Genomic DNA, 23,566 nt, shown 5'->3' with positions numbered 1-23,566 from the left:
TACAGAACAGGTTAGACTCCTCTTTCGAGTGGTTACAGTATGTTAAGTATGCACCTAACCTTAGCTATAACGAAGCTGAAGCCTGTTGACTGGTCCTTGTTACCGGCCTGTACATACTACTTGAGAGAGGGGAGGCTACGTTGAGCTGACAAATTGTGTAGTTGTTCTGTTTATGGGTCTTAACTTTTGCGAGGGATGTTGACATATTATTAGCAAAGCATCTGTCACTGTTGAGAATATGCGTATTGCAACGTTTCAACATTTCAGGCATCTGCTCTGTTAGTGTTTTCAGCAGTTCAACTTATGACAAAGTTTCATAGAGTGATGAATAACCGACCACAGACCTAAGTGTCACAACAGTCTTCATTTTAATCTCACATTAAGTTAATACACACCTGTTTCAGAAAAACAAAGATTGTTATTTTAAACCTAAGATCTTAGTCAGGTTAACTCTAATTCTGAGGTTAGTCCCATGTTTCCATTAACAATGTGACACCTTTTGACCAATATTGTGAGAAAGAAAAGGAGTTTTAGAAAACACAGCAAATCATTGGAAACATTCACCTCTGTTTCGTCCTTATCAATTGTCTTGGTCAGTGTTTATTTGTCCATGAAAACTCTTCGGAATCTGACCAAGTGATCATAAAATATTATAGCTCCGCTACAGCTGGAGTGAGGAGAGGTCTTTCTTAAATTTCCCAGAATTCACTGCAAGTCAAACACTATACACCTTTTAGAAGCGATGTGAACAGACATTTGTGTGATGTCTAATTATTTGCTTGGTTTAAGCCATATTCAAAATCTGTCTTTGGGAAACAGACCAAAAAACACCAGGAAGAACCAACTGTTCACAAATGCTTTTAGTACTTTCCCCAGTTAGCCTTTCTATTACTTTCTGTCCTGTCCTTGGTTTGTTTTGTTTTTATAACTTTATAAAGCAGCCATGTGTAAGTTGTTATTATTACAATTATTTAAAATACATTGTTAGTTTTCATGTGACTTTTTACAGATAAAACAAGTAAATCTGCAATTATATCAATAATAGTTATTTGCAGACCAAGTGTGTAAAAACAGTGATATTTAATTTATTTGGGCACATTGATAAGATCTTACATTACTTGATACAATTCATCAATGTTAATTTAAAAAAGATACTCCGACAGATCACATACATTTCCGATTTTGTTGACTTTCACTCTGTTGGTTTACAGTAAAGTCAGATATTTTGACACAGGACTGAGGAAGTGAAATAGAGAAAAGTGCAAACTGTCAATGGGACAAGTGTCAGATGCTACAATTTCCGAACAACCACTGGGCAGAACTGACCACGTCAGTGTTTCTTGTTTCCATTGTCTCTCTGATTAGTTGATATAATAATAATTCTAATAATAAATTTCAATGTGCAGGGGTGATTTAAAAAAGATCACAGGGAAATAAAGCACAAAAACGAAGAAGAAAGAAAATGCAAATCAGTCAGTGGTGAGGTGATTCGGCAGTTCCAGTACAATGATTTTTGCTTTTAAAGCAGTCCACAGATCAGAGCTTAGTATTTGGGATATAAATGTCTTCAGCTCTAAACAAACTGACCAGATGCTATAGAAAATGTGAAGCTGTGTGTTAAGGTCATTCAGTCTCCCAGAGTGGGAAGCAAGGACCGAACAACAAGGTTTCAGTGCAGAGGGCCCCCCTGAGTCCAGGATGTGTGAAGAGTGAGTAATGAGGATGTGTAGAAAACAGGGCAGGCAGCTGCATTTGAGTCATCCATCCTCTCTGTGTACTTATCTGCTTTGATGGGAAAACTATTCATCTGTTCTGTAGTCCTGTGTGTGTGTGTGGATGTACAGTATGTTTGTGAAAGTGCATGATGAGCTGAGAGATGAAGAAATAATTTTAATTAAAAGAGTGAGGGTGTTTGGGAATTGTTCACTGTGTTAATATACATTGTCACATCATTTTGAGCCATTATCAAAAACAGATTTTAGTTTTTCTCAGTAAATTTAGACATTAGCAGGAAGGAAAGTGACGTTGTCAGCTGACTGAGATTCTGTTCCTGGTTGGTTTCTCTCATACCCTCATTTTTCTTTCACTATTAATTTCTCTTACAGTTAAGATTTTTCTGATTTCAGTCTTTTTGAGGTCAACATCTGTCACAGATGAAATCCTTGGATGTTTGACAGATTTCTTCCCTGCTTTATTTCGGCAGTAAAGATGTCATGAGACGCAAGGAACTTCTTTTCATTTGTTCATGAATTTCATTTCCTCTGTGGCAGCAGAACCACCAGCCTTCAGAAACTCCTGGAGGTTAAACCAGACTAACAAAACAATTTTGAGGCAACTCTAAAAGACTCACTACACACAGACTTAAAAAACACTTGCAGACCAAGCAACATTACGGCTGCAAACAATCCATAATCTTAAGTCCACTAAAACAACATTTTAGTCTGGTCCAAGTCAAAGAGAAACATACGATGTATTCAAAGAAAAAACTTTCTTACTTTAGAGTCTCATTTTGGTCGAGACCAATCAGGTAGTATAGTGGTGTCTTTTGATTTGCCAGGGGATATATCACCACCTTGTAATCAGTGCTAAAATGGATGAGGATTTTTTTTTTATTCACCTTGTAACTACTTTTTTTCATATCAATAGTAAAGAAAAGATTTAACTTCTTAAAGTTAGTGATATCTAGTGTTTAAATTATGAATGGATGATGAATTTGGACTTGTTTGGTTGTGTAGGTTGGGCTGTTTCAACACCTCTAAAATGCGTGAAGATGAGCAGAACCTGCTCTAAAGGCCAACTCAGGTCATGTCTGTCTTGCAGGTTGAATCTACCATCTATGCAGGCAGTGTAAATTCTTCAAGGTGGCATTTATCATCTTCAGCAGAGAAAGGCACAGGTTTTGTTCAAACCATCAGTTTCCTGCTTTGCTTTGATGTCCGCTTCTACATTCAGTCAAACACTTCCTCTGTTGTCTCCTTCCTCTTGTTTCTCTCAAGTCGACTTCGTCTCGAGTGACTTCTCCCCATTGCATCAAACTACTCTCTCACCCCCCACGTCCTCCAGTATCTCACAATGAGCAGGCTTTTGCAAGGAAACGGACGTGAGTCATTGTGGCCGGGGAGGCTGATAACGGTTTGCTCCATCATTGTTTGAGGGCATTGAACAGATGGTACTTTGGTTTGTCACTGAATCAGGGTGGATTTGTCATACGTGCCCAAACCAGTTCTGTTTTTCACCTTTCTTTTTTTTTACCTTCCAGATGATACAATTTATCTACTCGCTTCCAACAAATAACTTCCTGTAATTATGTTATCATGTTTCAGTATATAAGTGTAGCTGCTGGCACAATTTGAAATGCTGATGTCTATCAAAACCCAACATTTTGTCTCAAAGCTTTTAAGAAGTATTAAACTATTAGGAGCCAAGTTGACCTCCCGGTCATCTCTATGGTTATGTGTGGTGACACGTCGAGCTGTGCTTTCACACTGTCACGTCTCTGTATTTCTCATCTGAGTCAGCCTCTAAGTTTAACATGTTAAAACATCTCACCTTCCTTCTTATGTATCTCAGAGCTGTGAAACATGCACCTAGGTAGAAAGTTACAACTCTTGTTAACTGTTGCACTGCACTGAAATTGATCTGTGGAGTTGTCTTTGTACAAAAAAAAAAAACTAAACGATCAAAATTGTTTGGGTGTGCCCTTAAGATTTGCCAACTACCATTAGATTTAATCACATGTCGCACTGTTGCTGTTTATTTACTGTTAAACACTGTACTTTGTCAGTGTTTGATTCCACTTAGTCCTGTTGCGATTCTCCTGCTGTCGCTGTGCATTGCTGTGCTTCTCTGTCAGTCTGCCCCTTTGCCACCTTCAAAATGAGGTCAGCCAAAAAACTCCACACCAAACAATGGAAAATATCCTGTGATGTCAGTGGGTTAACCTCAGCTGATGCACACCAGATGAAACTAGGAATGATATCACACCGGCATTTCATCGCCGAACTAGGATGTGTCAGGTCTGGAAAGTTTAACATTTTAAAACATCTCACCTTCCTTCTTATGTATCTCAGAGCTGTGAAACATGCACGTAGGTAGAAAGTGACAACTCTTGTTAACTGTTGCACTGCACTGAAATGGATCTGTGGAGTTATCTAAACGTACAGGGGTGTATGAGGCCTCCAGAGACACTAAGACATAGGTCTTGTTTGATATTTTTTAGGATTTCCCTCTACTGACTGTAGAAGGTAATACTAAAATTTTTTCACATACAACCAATACTGGGTCAAAAACACGTTGCAGTTTCTTGGTTTTGGAACTTTTCACACTCCTCCTGTCGAGTTGCAGAACACTGATGCAGATCCCTGCCGGACCTGATGTTTGTGATGAAAGTTGATTTTGTTTCAGTGAAATACAACACCACTATTTATTTTGTAGCAGTGAGTGTCATAGTATGGTTTGCGCCCATCATTTTGCCCGAATAATTTATATAAATAAATGTTTGCAGTTTATTTATGACATTAATGAGGATCAGATTTATGAAGGTGTAACATACCTTAGAATGCCCAAGATGTTCACTTTGTACAACATTCAGCATCTAGTCAGCATTATCATTCTTTTCTGTACAACCTGAAACAGGAGCCATGCCACTTTTTGCTTCTTTTAATAGAAAAAAAAAAGCCTAAAGTTGAGAGGAGTTTGACTTCGAGCAGTCAAGGTAATGCCTAGCAGACACACCCAGAGTACTTTATGTAAAAGGAGTGTGATTTGTCACAGGAATCTGCTAGTGCTTCGTCTACATGGAGACATGAATGCCCAGGCAACCAGCAATACCCTCTGCAATAACACTTCGCATGATTAGAAAAGAAAGCTCCTCATGGGACCACGATATATTTTGGATAAAACATATAAAAGTTACCAGGAAACACAGAAAACTACCCACTGTTGTCATATAGCTTGTTTATTGTTTACCAAATGACAATAAACAGTATTTATTGTACGATGAATTTACTATTTTTAAGGACATTTTCAGTTGCAGGCTGATTAATTATTTTATTCAAAATTTCAACTTGAACTTGCCTGTTTCAGGTTTTGTTTCCATCGGACTATAAGAGCATAAGAAAGTCAACTACTTTGGCTTTTAAAACAAATTTTTGATGATATTCAGGGCTTTTTGTTACCTTTTTCTTTTCCTTCATCAAAAATGATCAGCATTTTGAATAACCCCAGTTCGCTTTCCTGCTCGATATGTCCCTTATTCTTGTTTCCCCTCCCTCGCGGTGCCCAGCCGCTTGACCCCAGGAAAAGCCCTGGGAGAGCAACAGGCCAGTGTTGTTAAAGAGCAGAAACAGACCCTGAGGGAAAATATGGCAGAGTTCACTGGGCCAGCATCACGCTTCAGGAACCAATTCTACACTTTATTTAACCGACTCAGTCAGTGAACTTGAGGCCTGTCGAGTGAAATTGAGCAGAAAAGGTGGCTTTGTAGCTGCAGGCTGATGTTATCAGTTGCTACCCAGATGAATGAGCCTCCCCAGATCCTGATTTATCCTGACTCATCTGTACTCATGGTAACAATTATGTGTAACCCAAGCAGAAATTAACACCCTCTGCTTACCAGAATGCTCATATCAGTGTGACATATTTTCACTCATCTTTCGCTGGCTTTACATATTTGCCAGTCTTTGGTGATGTGTTGCGGCCTGCCTTTAACATTGCTAAAGCCTCAGTTGGGATCTTACTTGAGTGTTGAGTCACAAATACCCCAAACAGACCCCTCTTCTCTGTTTGACGTGTTGCAACCTCCCATAGGAGTGTGGGCGGGGTTGTGCTGTCTGTGGTGGTTAGCTGCACAGCTGGGACTTGGCCTGACCCATGTATGGCTACAGGCTTTGTCCCATGCAGAGGGCCACGTCCCTGTTCACCACTGAGCCTCTTCCTCTCTCTCTCCCACGGCATCTCCTAATCACTGCATTATGAGAAGAACTCCTCCAACTTGTGGGTCATATTTCATCCCACTGTCCAGTTAAAGCCCCCCCCCCCCATTTATTTTTATGACATGAAACTAAAGATTTATTATCAAATCTGTGCCTGAAAAGTCTGCTCAATTCTTTCGTGCACGCAAGAATATGAAAAAGCCAGTACCACAAATACTGCTTCAGGAAAACAACCTGCCCTTAACGTGTTTGGACTTTCATATCATGCTGTCTGACAGAACGACCCATATTGTTGTTCAGTATATGGATTAAATATTTCTTGTTTTTTCTATGACCTGTAAAAGGAAGGAAATATAATTTCCGGTGTTCCCTGCCTTCTTAGAACAGCTGACTGTCCCGGGAACATGCACAGCTAAAAAAGTAGTGTCTGCAGAGGACAGTTAACACTGTGTGGATTTTTTGATAGTCCACTGACGCAGTGGGATTTCTGCCAGTGTTCCTGACAGCCAGTAGGACAATGACAGACAAGTCCGTCCTGTATGTGTTAGAGGTAATTAAAGGGAAACACTGAATGAGATCAGGGAACAGTCTCCCTCATCTGACAGTACTATGTGACTTTACCTCTGACATTTTGCCCAATGTGTGACCCTTTTTGCAGGACTTTTCTTTGGTTTCTGTGTGGATTAGATTAGGCCTGGGCCGATAATCAATAAATCAATTAATCGCACGATAAATTAAAATGAACTCGATAATTTTGCCGGCCTCGATATATTGCCATGTGCATGCGTGTTTGTTTTCCTCGTCTCTCGCCTCCAAGCAGGCTGGATGACGGGGCCACTAGCATTAGCCACACATGCTACACACACAGAGTGCAGTGAGTGAGCATCCTGCGGAGCAACGCGAGGAGAAAAGATAATTGCAAAGTCAAATGCCACAGCCCCGGTGTGGGAATATTTCGGCTCCAAACCGAATGAGCAAGGTGAGCCCATCAACACGGATGAGCCAGTTCAAAAGTGGTGGCAACACAACAAAGTTGCATGCCCACCTAAAGCATCACCACCCAACCCAGTTTAACCAGCTGGGGAGACAAAGTGCAGCCTGAGATGCAGAGCCTTCGTCCCGACAGTCAACACTCACTGAGGCGTTCGGTCGACAAAGTAAATATAAACGGAACAGCGCAAAATGGTGTTCGCTCACAGAAAGTGAAGTTTGCTACATCGCAAAAGGTAAAAAACACTGAGAAATAAAAGTTTATAGTCTTTGAAAGGGTGTGCATTATTATTATATATTATCATGTTGACAATAATATCGTTTATCGGCAATAATTCGTGTGACAATATATCGTCCAGCAAAATTTGTTATCGTCCCAGGCCTAGATTAGATGCCGTGGTCGCTTGTGAGTGATCGCAATGTTTGGTTGGACTTCTGTTGACAGATCACTTTCCCAGTTGCCACTTGTCAGCTGACTGAAATACTGTAGCGAGTGGATTCCTCTCTCACTCTCAATTCCTCTTGTATAATTGATTTCTCTGACAGTTAAGATTTTTTCTGACTGCAGTCATTCTGAGTTCATCATTTGTGAAAGACATAACTCTCAAATGTTTGATAGATTATCTCTCTGGTTTATTTCTGCCGAGAAGACGTCAGGATGCTTAGAACTTTTTCACTCGCATTGAATATATTTCCTCTGAGACAGCAGAACATGTTACACCAGCCTCAATAAACTCCTGCACCTTCACTTAATGGATTTTAATGTATACTTATATTTTAGGAATAAACCTAAACAGTGGAAGTGACTTGAGCAGAAGGCGCGCTAGGGTTACTTATAGTATTATCATGTGCATATCAGTCAATTTGGATGCTAAATGCTTTCTAAAATGACACGTGAGAGCTTCTGTCACGTTTTCCACCCTCACCTGTATCTCCCCTTTGGCTGTCGAACAGACAAGAGGCTACGATTCTGAACTTGCACACCTACCTAACAACATTCTGCCCCCTTACACTCAGCAACTAATTTGACTATAGTCACCTAAACATTAGCCTCCAGCAGTAATGCTGACGGAGGTTGCAATGTGAAGGCACAGAAGTTGAGCTTTGAAAGGAACTTTAAAAAGACAGAAACATCAACCACTTAACAAAACAGCTGTTTATTATTTTCTTTTGATATATTATTTTAGCTCTAAATCTGGTTAGACTTAATCACTTCATTAGTTCAATGATACATGACATTGATGTATTGCTGTATCGGAGCAGATCAGTATGTTATTATTTTTTTCCGCAACATCTGCACCACTCCGTCCTCCATCTAACAAAACTGACGTTGGTTTATTCAGTGCAGATGCAGCATGGCTCAGTGTGTTCCACTTCTACGTTCAATCCCAGATGAAAACACGTGTGAACATTTAAACGTCGAGCCATAAATTGTGCCTTAGAATTTTTTTTCCATGTCACGTATATCCCGGCTACATCTGCGTTTTTCCTACATTCTGTAACCTCTGATTTACACACTGACCCAGATCTGACCCCATGAAGAAATGCACACAAAGTTTCAGAGCACACAGGGCTGACAGAAATTAATGTCTGTTTGAGTCGCACACTAACAGTAGATCTAAAAAAACAATTTTTTAAATCATTCAAAGCATTTGTGATGCCGTTGTCCGGGTTTTTACAAACCAAACGATGATTATAGAACATCCAAGGGCTAACAAACACAAATTTTGGTCTTTTTAAGTTTCCTTGATAGTGCAATGTAGTGTGCAGTGCTGTGCACTTTGAAATATGAATCACTGTAAAAGAGACTTTTACACTTTGTTTCTTCAATACTTGATGGGGTTTCAGGTAGGATGACACATCAAGCGTCTCTGTCCTCCCATTCATTTCCCTGCCTCTACCTCTTGCAGTTTTTAAACAGCAGCTTTTCACTCAATTTCTCTTCAGACTTCTCTGCCTGTCTCCTACTCCTTAGCAGTGTTTACCATTGGATACCTAGACTCTGGCAGCCAGCTCTAGTCCAACTTGTCCTGCCATAGTGATCCAATTTTAAACGTATCTCATAATAAATGAGATATTTAATAAGTAAGATGATAACGATCTCTATCTTGCGCCAGTGTTTCATTTGTTTTCATTGTCGCTTTCTCTCCCTCTCTCAGCCCATTAGAGGCTCATCAAATCTTCCATTAAGTTTTTACTGTCCTCAGCAGGCAGTCAGAATTTGGCATAACACCGGTAGATGCCGCTTCAGCTGTGTGCGTTTCTGTGACAAGCATACAGTTCCCTCTCTCTGCACTGGGTGCAGATTATAGCGTGTTCACATGTCTATCGTGAGAATCAACCTTTCATAAACCCCCTCCTAACGCTATTGATTGAATCAAACTCTGAGGGAAACACTGTTTTGACTGATGAGCTTGTCATGCATTCAAACTCCTCCCTCATCCCAATAAACCCAGGTATTTTAGCGTGTTCAGAGAGCTGAACTCACAGCTGCTGCTGTTGTTGTTTGGGAGCTCTTTAAACATGCAGTGTCTAAATTCCTCCCCAGTGCATGAGGAAATTCTAAGTGTTGAGCTGCTGGTTGTGGGCTGGGACAATATAAATCTGTCACAGGCTCAGATTAGGGAGCTCAGCTGTAAATCACTCCTTACAGTCATCTAGTATAGTAGTGCATGGTTTACCCTGCTTTTCGTAAACAAATTCCTTTCTCCTGCCTGCTTTTGTTTTCTGGTCTTGCAGGGTCTCGTTTATAGTGAAGACGGTCCACTTTATGATCCCGTTGACCACCCCTGTGCTTATAGACAAGTTAGACAAGCCTGTGGAAAGTTTTACATTTATTGTGCAGACAACAGGGTGACTGACATGAACTTGAACCCAGCATGTACTTGTCTGACTGTTACCACTGGTAACTTGCAGTATACAGTATGTTTGTGAACATTGACGTTAACAAAGATGTTTTGTGGTTTTTTTCTCCCAGGTTTCTTGCTTTTAACTTCAGTATGTGGCAAATTGTCTCAGGGTTTTCTATGTCACATTTTTATAGATAATAAAAATATATTTTTGGTTAGTTAGGTTCATCAGTTTGCAAATGCAGATCTGTAGCAGATATCACAAATGTTTCTATGTCAGACATTACAAACTGCTTCACAATAAACAAAATGCAGAAACCACAAATATGAGATAAAACCAATAGAATCAAACGTGAAAAGACAAAATGTTCACTCTTTATGTTGTGATAAAGCTTGTTGAACAGTTTAAGCTTAAACTTTTGCATTTTTTGTTTTTGTAGACAAAAGAAAATGGGCACCAATTTAATTGAATTAAATGTATAGCTTTACAACGGTTGTAAGTCATCTGGTAAGAGACGATATATGGATATAAGGTTTTACGACTTCAAAACATGCGCCTGTTCTTGCTAAATCATGTTATTTCTGAATAGAGCTTGGCCATCTGGATTGTGTCATCATTTCCTCTGACCTCTCAGTGTGGTTCAGGATGTCCCTCTACACATTCTCTCTCTCTTTTTTCTCTCCACACGTGCACACATTTGTGTGTGTATATATATATATATATATATATATATACACACACACACATATATATATATATACACACACACATATATATATATATATACATACATACATACGTACTTACGTACGTACATACACACACACACACACACACACACACGTACGTATGCCAGCGTTCACGTTTCTCTTCCTTTACTCATGTTTCTCCTGTCTCTGTTTCCTCCAACATTAAAATGCAGGAACCCATCCACTGCTTTCTACCAGGCTTTCCGACCTAGCAGATTACGAGGGTCAAAGCCCGTCAATGATAGGTATGAGCACGGGTGTGTTTACGTGTGTGTGTGTGTGCGTGGCCTGGATTGGCTGGCTAACCCCGAACCCGCAGCCTCATAACCAAGCACACCTTGCAAGAAAACTTGTATTAACTTATCCTTTAGCTATGTATGGAATCCTGCAGCGTCATTTTGTTTGAAAAGCTGTCAGTGACAAATGTCCACAAGGTGAGACACTCATCAATTTGATTTGAATCTATTTTTAAACAATGAAAACATCATTCAACAGGAATGAAGACCATATTTTATAGTTGGTGGAAGATGAGTTGCATTGTTTGCTAATTAAACTCGGATGTCATCCAGTTTCCCTTCTGACCACAGCTGCCTAAATTCTTAAGGCCCACTGAGCATTGTTACACTGTCAATACTAAAGACAATTTTATTTTTCATGTTTTGTTTCAAAAAGTATGATTATAGTTTAAATGAGTTATTTTGCTTCGTATTTTTTTACCTTCCTTACCCCAAATTTAAATGATTTACTTAGTTTACTTGGTAAGTTTTTTTTAAATTGCAATCAAATAACATTTCAAATGGAGACAAAAGAGAGGCCAAGTTTCTCCTTATGTTTTATATACTGATAATATGCATTTCTCTATAATTGGAATAAAATGATTCCGGTCTCCATTTGTAAAAAAGGAAAATTGCTTTTTAAGATTTACAATGGAAATAAAATGACTGGTTAAGCTGCACATTTTGGCAGCTGTGGTGTGTACTGCATGGAAAAAGCATGGCACTGCAGGAAGCATCCGGATGACATTTTGATATAGCGCCGTTTCAGGGCTCAGAGTTGTGCCAGTCACGAGGATTCAGTGCTCGGGTTTCTCTTGCCATGAGCAGCACAGTGGCCAAGGGCTTTAGCTCTGCACATAGAAGATCACACTGAAATAACATGACAGAGGTTGTGTTTTACGATGTAATTTTATTTGTGAGAACAAACTTGGTTTCATTGACTCTGGGAGTTTTACGTAAGTTAGTACCTACTAGTAACAAACTTTTTTATAACTGTTGGTCTTCTGTGTCTTCCGAATTTTTACAGAATGGTCATTTTTCAAGCAAAATAAACCAAAACTTTGGTTGTTTCCACTTGTTTCCAGCAGATGGTTGCATACTAAGTAGCTTTGTAATAAAAGGGAACATTTTCATCACAACTAAATGAAAGTGTTCGAAGGCAGAATATTCTAATCAAAGACAGATTTCATTGTGAAATAATGAATAGAGAAATGGTTTGTAAAGGGGCAGTGCATAGAAGTATAATACGCTTTGCAGCAACTAATTATCAGTATCAGTATCTAAAACTCAATCAGGCAGGGGAAAATTGACCACACCAGAATATCAATACATAAATCTTAGTTTCCTGGAAGACAAAAGAGCAGGGTATGGAATTTGCTGAATAAAGAATACAAAACTCAGCAAATGTTCTATAAAAGGAAGGCTATCTTGTAGTGATTTCTGAGGAAGAGTAGCAGTTTCTAAACCATTTCTCAGAAGGGTAAACAAGGCAAATCTCTTGGGAAGGGCTAAGAAATACTAGCATTACACAGTGGGTGACTTGTAAAAAGTCAAATTTCCTGATGAATCCAGGTTTATAGTATCAAACAGCTGTAAAACATGTTTGAAAATGGAAAAAAAAACATGCAAATTGACTTACACACCGATTCCACCAATTTGTTCTACAACTCCTTGAGGGTCAAGGAAGACCAAATTGTCCTGAATGTCATGTACAGTCACCTCATCTCAACCATGTTGATGGACACAAGATGATTAAGAAGTTTTCCTTGGCATCAAGCTCTTTGGAGCATTGTCAAATCACAACCGAGGAGTGAATATGGGTCATCAGGTGGAGTCCATAACAATTCAAGTGCATGCTGTTTGTATATCAATATATGATGGAAGTGGAGGTCATTGTGCAGACTGCTGTAGTGAAGAGAGAGAGCAGAACCAAAGGTTTTTCTATAACTACATATTTGTTTGCTCAGGATACAGAGGAGACTCCATATGTGAGATGGCCTTCATTTCCAATCAAGAATTAATCATTCTAAAACGTGTGAGTTCCTGTTGTAGCATCAGTACTAGGAAATAGGAAGATTAATGCCTGTTGATTTTGATTTAGATTGCATGAGTCACAACCACTTTTTGTTCCCACGTGCTGTCTCATTGAAGCTGTTTGACTGTCTGCCATGGATGTTTAAGTGGCTGTCAAACAGCCCTGACAAACTCTGATTTTGAGTTGGCAGCACACTATTTATATTTGGCTTGTCGAGTTGTGAAATCATGTATGAGATCTTCTGAGCAAAGACCTCAGAGGAAACCGTTTTCACTCTGGTTCCAAAGACATAGGGATCGTTTAGACATATTTAGGTAAATTAGAGCAATTTCTATTTAGACTTTTGCTTTGGCTGCCAAATTTGAGCCCAGTTGGACTGTGTATTGTGTATTCAGATAAAAAGTGATTAACTAATAGATTATGAGCCTGTTCCTGTGACAAAAAACAATTTCTAAAGTTAATGGATTCTTTGCTCAAAATTTAAATAAATATTTTACAATGTCAAAGATATAAGGGAAATTATGCTGATGTACATTATGTTACAATTGTAAGGTTGGCTCTGGTTTATACAGATGTATACGGAATATATTTTTTAATTCACTGGAGTGATCAAAGGGATTTGTCATATGAATAACTTGATTTAATTAACATATATTATGACACAGAAACTGACATGGGAATATCCTCCAAGTCTATCTTCACTCCCAGCTGTTGGCAACGAAACTGTCATGAATCTGGAGTTTTTGTGTTTGTAGCTGAACAGTGAACATGAGACGTACTGTATTCTTAAAAGCGAAGCAGGTTACGATGGGATGGGAATGTTTATGTAAAACAACACTAGCTGTTGAGCAAGTGTGTTTGTCGCCTGGGCTGACTGAAGATTCAGCGCTTCTGTTTGTTCACCATCCAGCTCATGTTTGCCTCAAGGCCCTGTGACTAACTGTGCGTCTTTATTCAAAGGTTTCAGACTAACCGCAGGAAAATCTGAGGGAGCCGCCTCATTCCACCTCCTTTTGTCCCGAGCCATCCTCCTGCAAGGTTGGACTTGTTATAAGCAAAGAGGGGATTGCTCATAAACAGTTTGAGGGCTAAAGGAGCATTCCTGTTGGATTCCTCTAAGATTGCTTTGAAAAGTGTAAAGCCTCAGCTGGGCAGTGCACCCCAACATTACTTACCAGAAATATTTTGAGCTAGTTTCACAAAGTTGTGTGCATCAAAACTTGGTTGCCTATTGACATATGCAACATGAATCATCTACTATAATATGTGAATTATTGTTTTAATGACGTACGAGCTGATATTATCAAGCAAATCAAATCCCGAGTTAATCTAGTGTAGCTGCCTTACGATGCATGATTTGAGTAAACAAACCATGATAAGAGGCAAAATGCAGACATCTGAAAAGACAGATGTCGGAAATCGGCTGCAGTTTAAGACAGTTTGACAACTAACTCGTTTCAGCATCTGCCACTGCAGAGAATATATAGAATATGAAAAGTCAGCTGACCACAACCTGACCTAAACCATCTAATGTACCAACACAAAACCACACTTAGCAAACTTAACTGGAATCGTTCTCCAAAAATATTTCCTCAGGACAAAAAAGCAACAGATGAAAGACTTTTTTAATACTTAAGACCCAAGATACACAGTGCTTGTCTAAATATATTTCAGTCACACGTTGCCAGACTTTGCCAAAACAACCAAGAATTTATATCCTGTTAAGAGCAAGCTAGTTCAATAAAAACTTTTGTTGTATGTGGAACCTCAGTTTCAGTGTGAGAACCCATCCGTTTTGAATTTGTACTCGTTTATTAGCAGTTTTTCTTCTTTTTTGTTGCATCACTGTTGATTTAATTTGTGCACAAATCAGATTTTGAAATTACAGATTTTTCCTACAATTGCCAATTTTTTGTTCTTCACAGTCACAATCTAAAATTCCCTGCACAGACTTTTTAGTGGTTTACAAGGCCAATAAACAACCATGGAATTTTTTATTATTTCTGATCATCATTACACAAGCGCAAACTCTATTGACCTTTATTTGATCCCTTACAGCTCTGCTCACATCGCCTCTGAGATTAATTTATTTCAGCCAAACTAAATTACAGGTTACGGTCTTCATTTGTAAACATTTCAGAAAAGCGATCTGTCTGCTGAATAGATTCATTGTAAGGCTGTGATTGGTTCCAAGTAAAGCAGCAGCAGCAGCCCTTTTACTGCCCTCCATCCACAGTAATCAACTTTATGATTCCACACAATAAAGAAAAGACAGATTTATATTCTCTCACTGAGCACACCTGATTAGCGGCCCCTCGCTCAGCCGTGGAGAGACATTTGATCTCGACCAGGTATGCACTTTGTGTTTATGACACAGAAACAAACATTTCATTATGAGGCAAGTTGACCATGGGAAAGCTGCAGTTTCACTCCTGATGACCAGTCAACTTCTAATTGGCTTATTTTATAATTTCTGCCTTTATTCATAAAAATTTATAGAAATGATTAGCAAACAGTTTTGAGCTATACAATTTGGGGTAGCCCACACCTACACAACTGTTCCCACCACTGCAGTGCCATGCAGTCAAAATTGCTGTATTAGAGGGAGCTAAAGGGTTAGAAGACAAGCAAAAAAGACAAGCGAGAGAAAGGTAGATTAAATAGCTAATCTTACATTAAACTTGAAGTTAGATATGTTTTTAATACCTATTGATATTCAATTTTAACCGCACAATACTTAAACACCAAAGGTTATTCAACATCTGTTAAAACTTGGATTATTAACAAATACTGGTATTGACATAATTGGAGTCACTCATTTCTCCATTCAAATTGAAAACACTCCAAAAAAACACACTTTGTAACTGCAAACAGTCTGCGGGGCATATGCTCAGAGGACGTCGCCCAATTCAATCTTCAAGTCTTTCTTAGAATCACACACAACAGTAAGTGCATCATTCTGAACAGATTACTCAGTGGTACGCTCCCTCCAGCAAAATCACTAACTGCAGATCCTGATAGATATGACATGACTCGACATAGTGCAGAGGTCTGATCTCAGACTTAACAAGGGAGGTATCGATGAATGGAGATCATTATCATCAAAGACTTTAAAAGGCTTATTTAACAGACCTCATGTCTCAAAGACGGCACTGTAGGTGGCAACATTTTCATCCTGTCAAGTTTAACTTTGGAAACCTTGCTGACATTTGAGCACACATGCAGCCTTTTCAATGTCGTCTTGCTTCACACTTTGTCAGTGGAAGGTATTCACAACTGGGAGATACCCAATATAACCACAGGCCTCTACTGTTCGCCATTAAACATTGGATCAGCAGAGAGTCAAATGGCTTACACAGGGATACACAGCCATACAGTAAATGAAGTACATTTAGCATTCTGCTTCAATTTAAAGGTATAATGTGTAATAATTCGTCATTAAAATGTTGGATGACTAGATCTATGTTTAATTTGTTGTTTACTTGTGTACTTACATTATTTAAAATATATTCCACAATGTTCAAACCCAGAGAAATCCTTAGTTTTATTCAGCTCAAGGATATCTATAAGAACTCAAATGTTCAGCTCTAAACACTAAAACAATCAACAAGTTTTCAAGGTTATTTTTTATCACTCGGCCAATTGACTATTTGTTGGATCTTAGTGCTAAATCTTGGTCTAGAGAGTGAAAATATTTAAACTTTGCATCTCAAAGACAATTTCTTATATGTTAAAATAACTTTTAAATGTTGATCCGTTGTGTAACGTCAAAGTCATGAAGCTCAAGTTTCACAAAAAAATGAGACGGACGCAGCAGTTAAAAACTAATGGCTGAGACACGTATCAGGTCCCAGAGTTTTCACAGCATAGCTCCTAATGACATTAGTCTGACCCAGACCCTGCACCTCAGAGAGGAAGCCCAAATGAGGCTAAGTCCTTGATCCTGTGATAAATGCTTTGCTGAATACAGAGGCTCGTTAACGTCTAGGTGCCAGGATTTTCCCATTAAGGCCTCAGGAGTAACAGTTACTTTTAACACATTTCTGTGGGGTCTCAATCCACATTGGGCCAAAGAAGTGGCACAGACCCAATTCACTGAGGGTAGTGAAGAAAAAGTCATGAAATATGATATTGAGGCACATGGTGCATTCTGAGGATCTGCTTTCATTTGAGTACCGTAGAGGCAGTGATTATTTAAGGCTGGAGGATGGTCACATTACACTGTGGCTCTTTATCATTTCTTTATGAGCTAGGTGAGATGATGCTGCAACTATTAAAAAACCAGCAAACATCCCTGACAGGAGTTATTTTAGTCCGACACAGGTTAAAGTAACGAGGTGCTCTGTAACCAACAAATTAAGACTGACTGTTGAAGCTCATCTGTTGTCTCAACAACTGAGGTCATCTTTGACTGTATTAACCCCTCAAGGGCTCGAGCATATGCTCCCTGTCGTCTAATTTATCCACCAAGGCGTCTTCTGAAGGTGTCCATGTCTTAGGGCAAGCTGGTGGTCTTTGAGGGACTGTCACGTGGGACATTCACAACAAGGCCATGTTTGTGAACAAGTCTGGGGGTTATGTAACAAACGAGGGTGCGAGTGGGACAGTTCCTTTGGGCTGTTGACGAGGAAGCTCGGTGGCACCAGACTCACCCACTCATGACTCTGATTTAGTGCTGGAAAAATAAAGCTTCAATCTCTGAACAAGCTGTCCCCGAGGTCCGCCTTATTTTGTTTAGTCTATATTGTTTCAGCGTGGAGCCTCCTCTTACAAAAGACGTACCAACAACACAGCATCCGAAAAAAACCCACATTCAGAGACTCTTATTAACTTACTCCCAGCATCCTGCAATTGTCAACAGTTTCAGCGCAGAAGCAGTTTGTCAAGATTCTTCTATTTTATGCAAATGCAAATTTTTGTCGTTTCCTCATCAAAGATAGAGTTATGGTTGTTTGGATCATGACAAGCATGTGAATGACGGTCCTAGCTTCACACATCTAACAATGTCAATTATTATTGTTCAAACGCTGTTTGACAGCAAAGGTAGATTTACGCTGCAAAAATATTCACCTTGACTCGTGCTCAGTTTTAAGTCACAATCAACAACATAATGTAATGTTCTCTTGTCGTATGTGGTAATGATACTTGTGTATTGTTATTTTCAGCCTTAGAAATGTCTAAAGATTTTTCTTTGTATAAAGTATCACAAGTTTTCCTGGACAGAGACATAATTTATCTAAAAATTAAAACACTAAACCTTATTTACAGTGCAGGTTTCTATGGAAAACTGGATGTGGCTGCTGCCATGATCTAATTTGTCTTACTAGATTGGTAAACATGTCAGACTCACAGGTCTCCTGTTGAGAAGGCTCCGTTTGAAAATACTGGTCTATTTGTTTTTAGAGAGGGTGATCATTAGTGGAGCAAAGTGTTGAGAGGCGGGTTGAGAGGCTTGGTTGGTTGCAGAGTCATGCTGTTGATTTTTCCTTTCCAATCTTTTCACTTAGTTATATCAAGAAACCAATTCCAGTTCTCGGAAACATTACATTTCCAGGGTTTTCCATTTCTTTCTGGAAGTGTATGTGCTGTGGTGACAGGGGAGGGCTGTTACAATTGTGTAATGTGAAAATAAGCATTCTGACATAATTTTTGGACCATTGTCATTATAACATTGCATGGTGCATGATTATTTTCTCTGACAGTTAAGATTGTTCAAACTTCAGACTTTGGACATAATGTAGAGCCATCAAGAGATACAAAGTACTCGTTTTTACTCATCATAAATAATTTCCTTTTTGGCTGCAGGACCTGTTACACCAGTCTTCACAAACTCCTGCAGGTTAAACTGAACTGACTTAACACTTTTCAGGTCATTAAGGCTTCGGACACCCACCAATGCAACACCATGTAAAAAAACACATATACACATTTGTTGTAATAAATAGACATGTATTTGTTTTGTCCTGAAATATAACACAGGAATTGTGTCTCATATTAGGACCAACATGGTTACATGTCCTATATATTCTTCCTCTCTGTAGTGTTGGACAACCCTGAGCATTGCTTTTTATATTTATTTGGTTTAAGTGCGTCATAAGAACTATTTTAAGTCTTATAATGAAACCCTCTCAATGTTTACTTGTAGCATTAGAGCTCTGTATTTAAAGTTTCCCTTGTTAGATGTACTGTAAATCTTAATATGTATATGGTGGCACATTGGAGGGATTTTTGCCTGATGAATGGCACTAATTTCATAATTTTTTAAAAAACATTTTGCCAAGTGTTGTCATAAAATTAGCTGATATGTGCCATAACATTGAGCTCATTGTGATCAATAAAGAAAGATTTCTGCCTGAAGTTGCTCTCTTGAGTGTTCTGGCGACCTCTTCTGGTGCAGCAGCTGAACTCCACCTTTTAGGACAAACAATGAGAGCTGCACTAAAGCAGTTTGAAAGAGGACAACAGTGAGTCGTCAATGAGTAAGCAGACTCCCTCTGTTGTTACAGCCCACCCTCCACCTATTGTTTTGAAATGCACTAGCAGAGGAGGAGGGTGGTTATCACTGTGGTCTAATTTATCCAGCTGCCTCCCCCCACGATGAGTGTTTGCGTGCTTTGGGTCGGGGACGTGTGCCACATTGGATTTCTGGCACTGTGAAACATCATGTGACAGACTCGGGGAGATGCGAGCTCACTTAACTCGTGCACGTGTCTTGTATGAAACGGGTCCACCCAAAATGTCAGAATCAATAATGTGTGCTGATCAAAAACAGAAAAAACAGTTACTGATGTTGTGGCTGATCGGTGTTGCGGTGTGTGAGCAGGTCGGAGCTCTGTGTCAAACAGGACACATGCTGATGATGGAAATAGCCGTAGCTGGTATCAAACCAAACACCTTGAGGTTACAGGTCTGTTTTGATAACCAGTCCTCTCTGAGCAGCTTGACTGTGTGCTGTCCCAGCACGATGGAGGCTCTGACACAGATGTCTGGGTCTGGAGGCGCTGGCCTCTGAGCCGGAGGTGTCCCAATCTGGAATGTGCTGCCTTGTGGTCCTGCAGACTTTGTTGTGGGGGGTCGTGCTGCTGCAGTCTGCGGGGAAGGCCCATGTTGAGGTTAACACAGCGAGAGGCCCTTATATAAACCTCCACATGTCTTCCTCTTTGTATAAAATGTACAGTTTGCCTTGTTTTGCTTGGACAGTGAATGGCAACAAATGAGTCCACTTACATTTCGTCTAACATCTCTTCTGTGTCCTTCAGGCTAGATTTCGCAGTCACTCGATGACATGAATTTGATGTAACCTGCATGTCTCTTGTTTTTTTATTATTCATAGAAACACATTCCAGCCTCAGCTTGTAAACATTCTCCTCTCTTTTTCTCCCAGATGTGTAAATGCTCAGTTCAAAAAGGGAGGAACGCCCTCACCTCATGTTGTTCAGCCAACACATCACACGACAGAGCAAGACCCATACTGTGGAATGCAACTCATTTACCCCTGCAGTCAATGCGCTAGATCTGTCATACTGTTCATCATCTCTAAACTGCTGTTCAAAATTTTCTCAGGCTGTAGTTTCACGGGAATGCAAATGAGGAGAGAAAAGCAAGTGGATTTTTTTTCATTAAGTCTTACTTTGTCTCACGTGTTTCGCTGTTTGTGTTGCCACAGGAAAGAAAGATAAGCGGAAGACTGAGGAAATGTGGAACGTGCAAATCTGATTACTTACTTGCAAAGCACATGAATTCACCCAGGGGATTTAGTGTGACATGCAATCAGTCAATGGGACCAATGAAAACACAACAGTATTCTAATTTTTCTCTGACTTTGTGTAGATAATATACAGTCCATGAGGTAAAAAGAGCCTCCGCATTCGTCACCCTTCAATTTAACCAGTCGATTTGACATTTTCCTCAACTCTTCTGTTCTTGAATAATCACATTAAGAACACTGAAGCTGTTTTCAGACATGAACTCTACAAAAAGTATTCCAACCCATATTGTCTGGATGTGATCTGAACGCAGCAGGAGCTTGTCCGGGTCAGATGCGTTCACCACAACAAGAAACCTCCAGTCATCTTCTTCTGCGTCTTATACATGCACCTCTGTCTGTAATTTCCCGCTGTCATCTCACATAGGCACACTGAGTTTTTACTAAGAGGCTTTCAGGAAGAGAAAGTAAAGAAGCCAGGAACAACTGACTAAGACGTTTGTGCTCTCTGGAGAATTTCTGGAGAATTTCATGGTTTGGTGCACGGCTGAAAGCAGCTTGACATGTTCATAAACATTGCGAAAATGGTGCGAAGATCACCTTTGAAACAATGAATAAAGCCAAGACCTAGAGTTTGACATTGTTATGCCAACAGAAAAGAACAAGAGTATCAAGACCTCTTGGTTTGTCCGTACATTAAAAAAACAAAAACAAAAGCATCACCTCTTCTTTAATTATACCTTTATCTCTGGAATAAGTCGTCCTGTGCCTGTGGAGTGGGGGGGGGGGGGTGTTTTGGCACAGGGGCTGTAGAGAGTAATGAAACTCGTTCAGGAGTGAATGAAGTGCAGGGAGGAGGGAGAACAGACTCAACTCCGCCTCCGTGTTTTCCAACCATGTGACCGAGCGGGCTTTTAAGACTCAACCCAGCTGCGAGTCAAACAGGAGACACTCGTGTCGCAACACACGCACAGAGGACTCAGTGTAAATCGTGTTTAAGTTTGCAGAGGCTTCGGAGAACGAACGGCTCTGACATGCGCTGCAGAATGAGCTACAGTCTGCCCTGCTCGCCGGGAACATCACCGACGTACTCGGGGCGTTTGGTGCCGTACAGAGCGAGATGCGCCAGGTAAAGAAGTGTCTAACACGCGTAGTGTTTTACTTTGGGATGAGTTTACCTCCATGTGGTCAGTGTGATTATCAGCCTGTGGGTTTGCTGCCGTTCTGCCTCTTGTATACTCTCATATCAACTCATTGCTGTGGATGTAAAGTTGCCATTTAGCCTCAGTCTCTGCATCAGTGTTTAGAGAGCGTTCCAATCCGCTGTTTCACCCATTGTCCTATGTGATCAGCGTGCTGTCCACCACTAGTGGCATCATGTTTGGTTTTGTGTTTGTCCACCACAACCGCGACTTGTTGCCTACGTGCGCTCCGGCATGAAGGATGTAACGTCCTGGATATAGCACTGGAGCACCACATGATCCTGTGGTTGCGCACAACGCTTACCTTAAAGTCAACAAACCTTTGAATGCATGTTCATGGTATTTACACGATTCCACAATGAGTTTCAGTGCATGTTTGATTCCCCTCTGCAGTTTCCAAGTTGACGCTTCATTTTTACGCACACGGAATAAAGTTGACGCACGCATGTCATGTAAACAAAGTTATGAGGGCTCAGATGTGTTCAGTTCTTCACTTCACCTTTCTTTGCATGTGTAGTTCTCGCTGCACTTTCACCATGTGGCCTCAGCCTGAGTCGAAACATGACAATAGTGCATCTGGACACCATGGTCCCTCTCCTGGATGTCAGAGCACCTTCTAGCGGCACCAAAACGACTCGGTCCTTCTTTTTCTTTTTTTTTTTTGTTTCTTCATCCACATCCGAGCTGGGCGGTGATTGAGCGCGAAGGAGAGACGCTTGTTTTGTGGAGAAGACGATAAAAGCTCCAGTTTGGTGTTTTTATATCTTTTCTCTCCGTGAAGTAAACTCCAACATTTACCGGCGTCGTGTTGTTTGAGGATCTGTATCGAGGCCGAGTAAGTGAATCGTCTTTTGTGGGTTGAACTGTAATGCGTTTTTGTCCTGTTTCTCCCCGCGGAGGAGAAAAGAGGTCGGAAAACAAGATGTTGCGCTGCTCTGGAGTGCTTTTGAAAAACAGTTTTGACAAAGCTGGATTCACAAAGAAGCAGCAGAAGATGTGTTATTCCCCCGAGAACACGGTTTAATGTCTTTTTAACCGAGAGAACGGAGGCTGAGACGATGAGATGCATCTGATCGTGTAAACCGATCCTAGCCGCGCCCGGATCGCAGCTCCTGCAGGAGTGAAGTCTTCCTCCTTCCAGGATCTGTGATCCGCCTTCTCTGCAGCAGAGTCCTGAAGATACAGAACTGAGAATAAATGATAATGACCACGACCTGCTGACATGTCGGAATTTAAACAATGTGCAGGAGCTTTGCTATCATCGCCCCTCGTCGTTGTGCATTTGACTTGGTTATTTGTTTAAGCATAAAATAAAGCGACACTTTATAGTACTTGTCTGTTTATATTCATGTGATCGAACATGACAGAGCCTGGACTTTATTCTCATTCAGATTTGGACACGTGCTTTATTTCTGTTGGAAGATGCCATGTGAAGTTTCCTTTCCTTCTCGGAGAGGGGAGCTAAGTGATGAGATGGCAATGGGAGTGTTTAGTGTCTGATGAAGCTCAGTCGTACCTCCACTATTTTGACATCCAATTTTATCTGTAACTTTTTTTGTGTGTTTGGAAAGTAAACAATGCTGTAATGGAGGGAAGTGAGATCCTGTGCTGAGGGGAGTGTTTAGCATGAGGCAGTTTCCCCCTCTCACCTCTATTGGATGGGGAAATGACATGTATGGTGATTTAGCCCAGTCTGACTGGTTTTTACGGTCGGCGCCATGTCTCTAATATCCCACTTTGCCTTTAACAACAAACACTGGCCCTTTGCAGGTTTCGAAAGTGTTCCTGTGTGACACTTTCTTAAGATCACTAAAAATAAATTGTTTT

General features: G+C 40.2%; 1 protein-coding gene across 2 annotated transcripts in view; it reads left to right on the top strand.

Annotated features, from left to right (window-relative positions):
* tsc22d2 (TSC22 domain family 2) overlaps positions 1 to 23,566 on the top strand; it is a 35,443-nt gene that overhangs the window by 8,882 nt on the left and 2,995 nt on the right. Inside the window, exon 2 of one of the 2 annotated variants that reach the window (XM_069521888.1) lies at positions 10,696 to 10,767. The exons of the other annotated variant lie outside the window; for it this stretch is intronic. Coding sequence (XP_069377989.1) covers positions 10,696 to 10,767 — 72 coding nt within the window. The remainder of the gene's footprint in view (positions 1 to 10,695; positions 10,768 to 23,566) is intronic. 2 annotated transcript variants of the gene reach the window in all.

The sequence above is a fragment of the Paralichthys olivaceus genome, chromosome 3 (assembly GCF_024713975.1).
Source record: "Paralichthys olivaceus isolate ysfri-2021 chromosome 3, ASM2471397v2, whole genome shotgun sequence".
NCBI classification, from domain to species: Eukaryota; Metazoa; Chordata; class Actinopteri; order Pleuronectiformes; family Paralichthyidae; genus Paralichthys; species Paralichthys olivaceus.
Note: the sequence above shows the minus strand (reverse complement) of the source record. Positions and strands in the feature narration are given on the sequence as shown.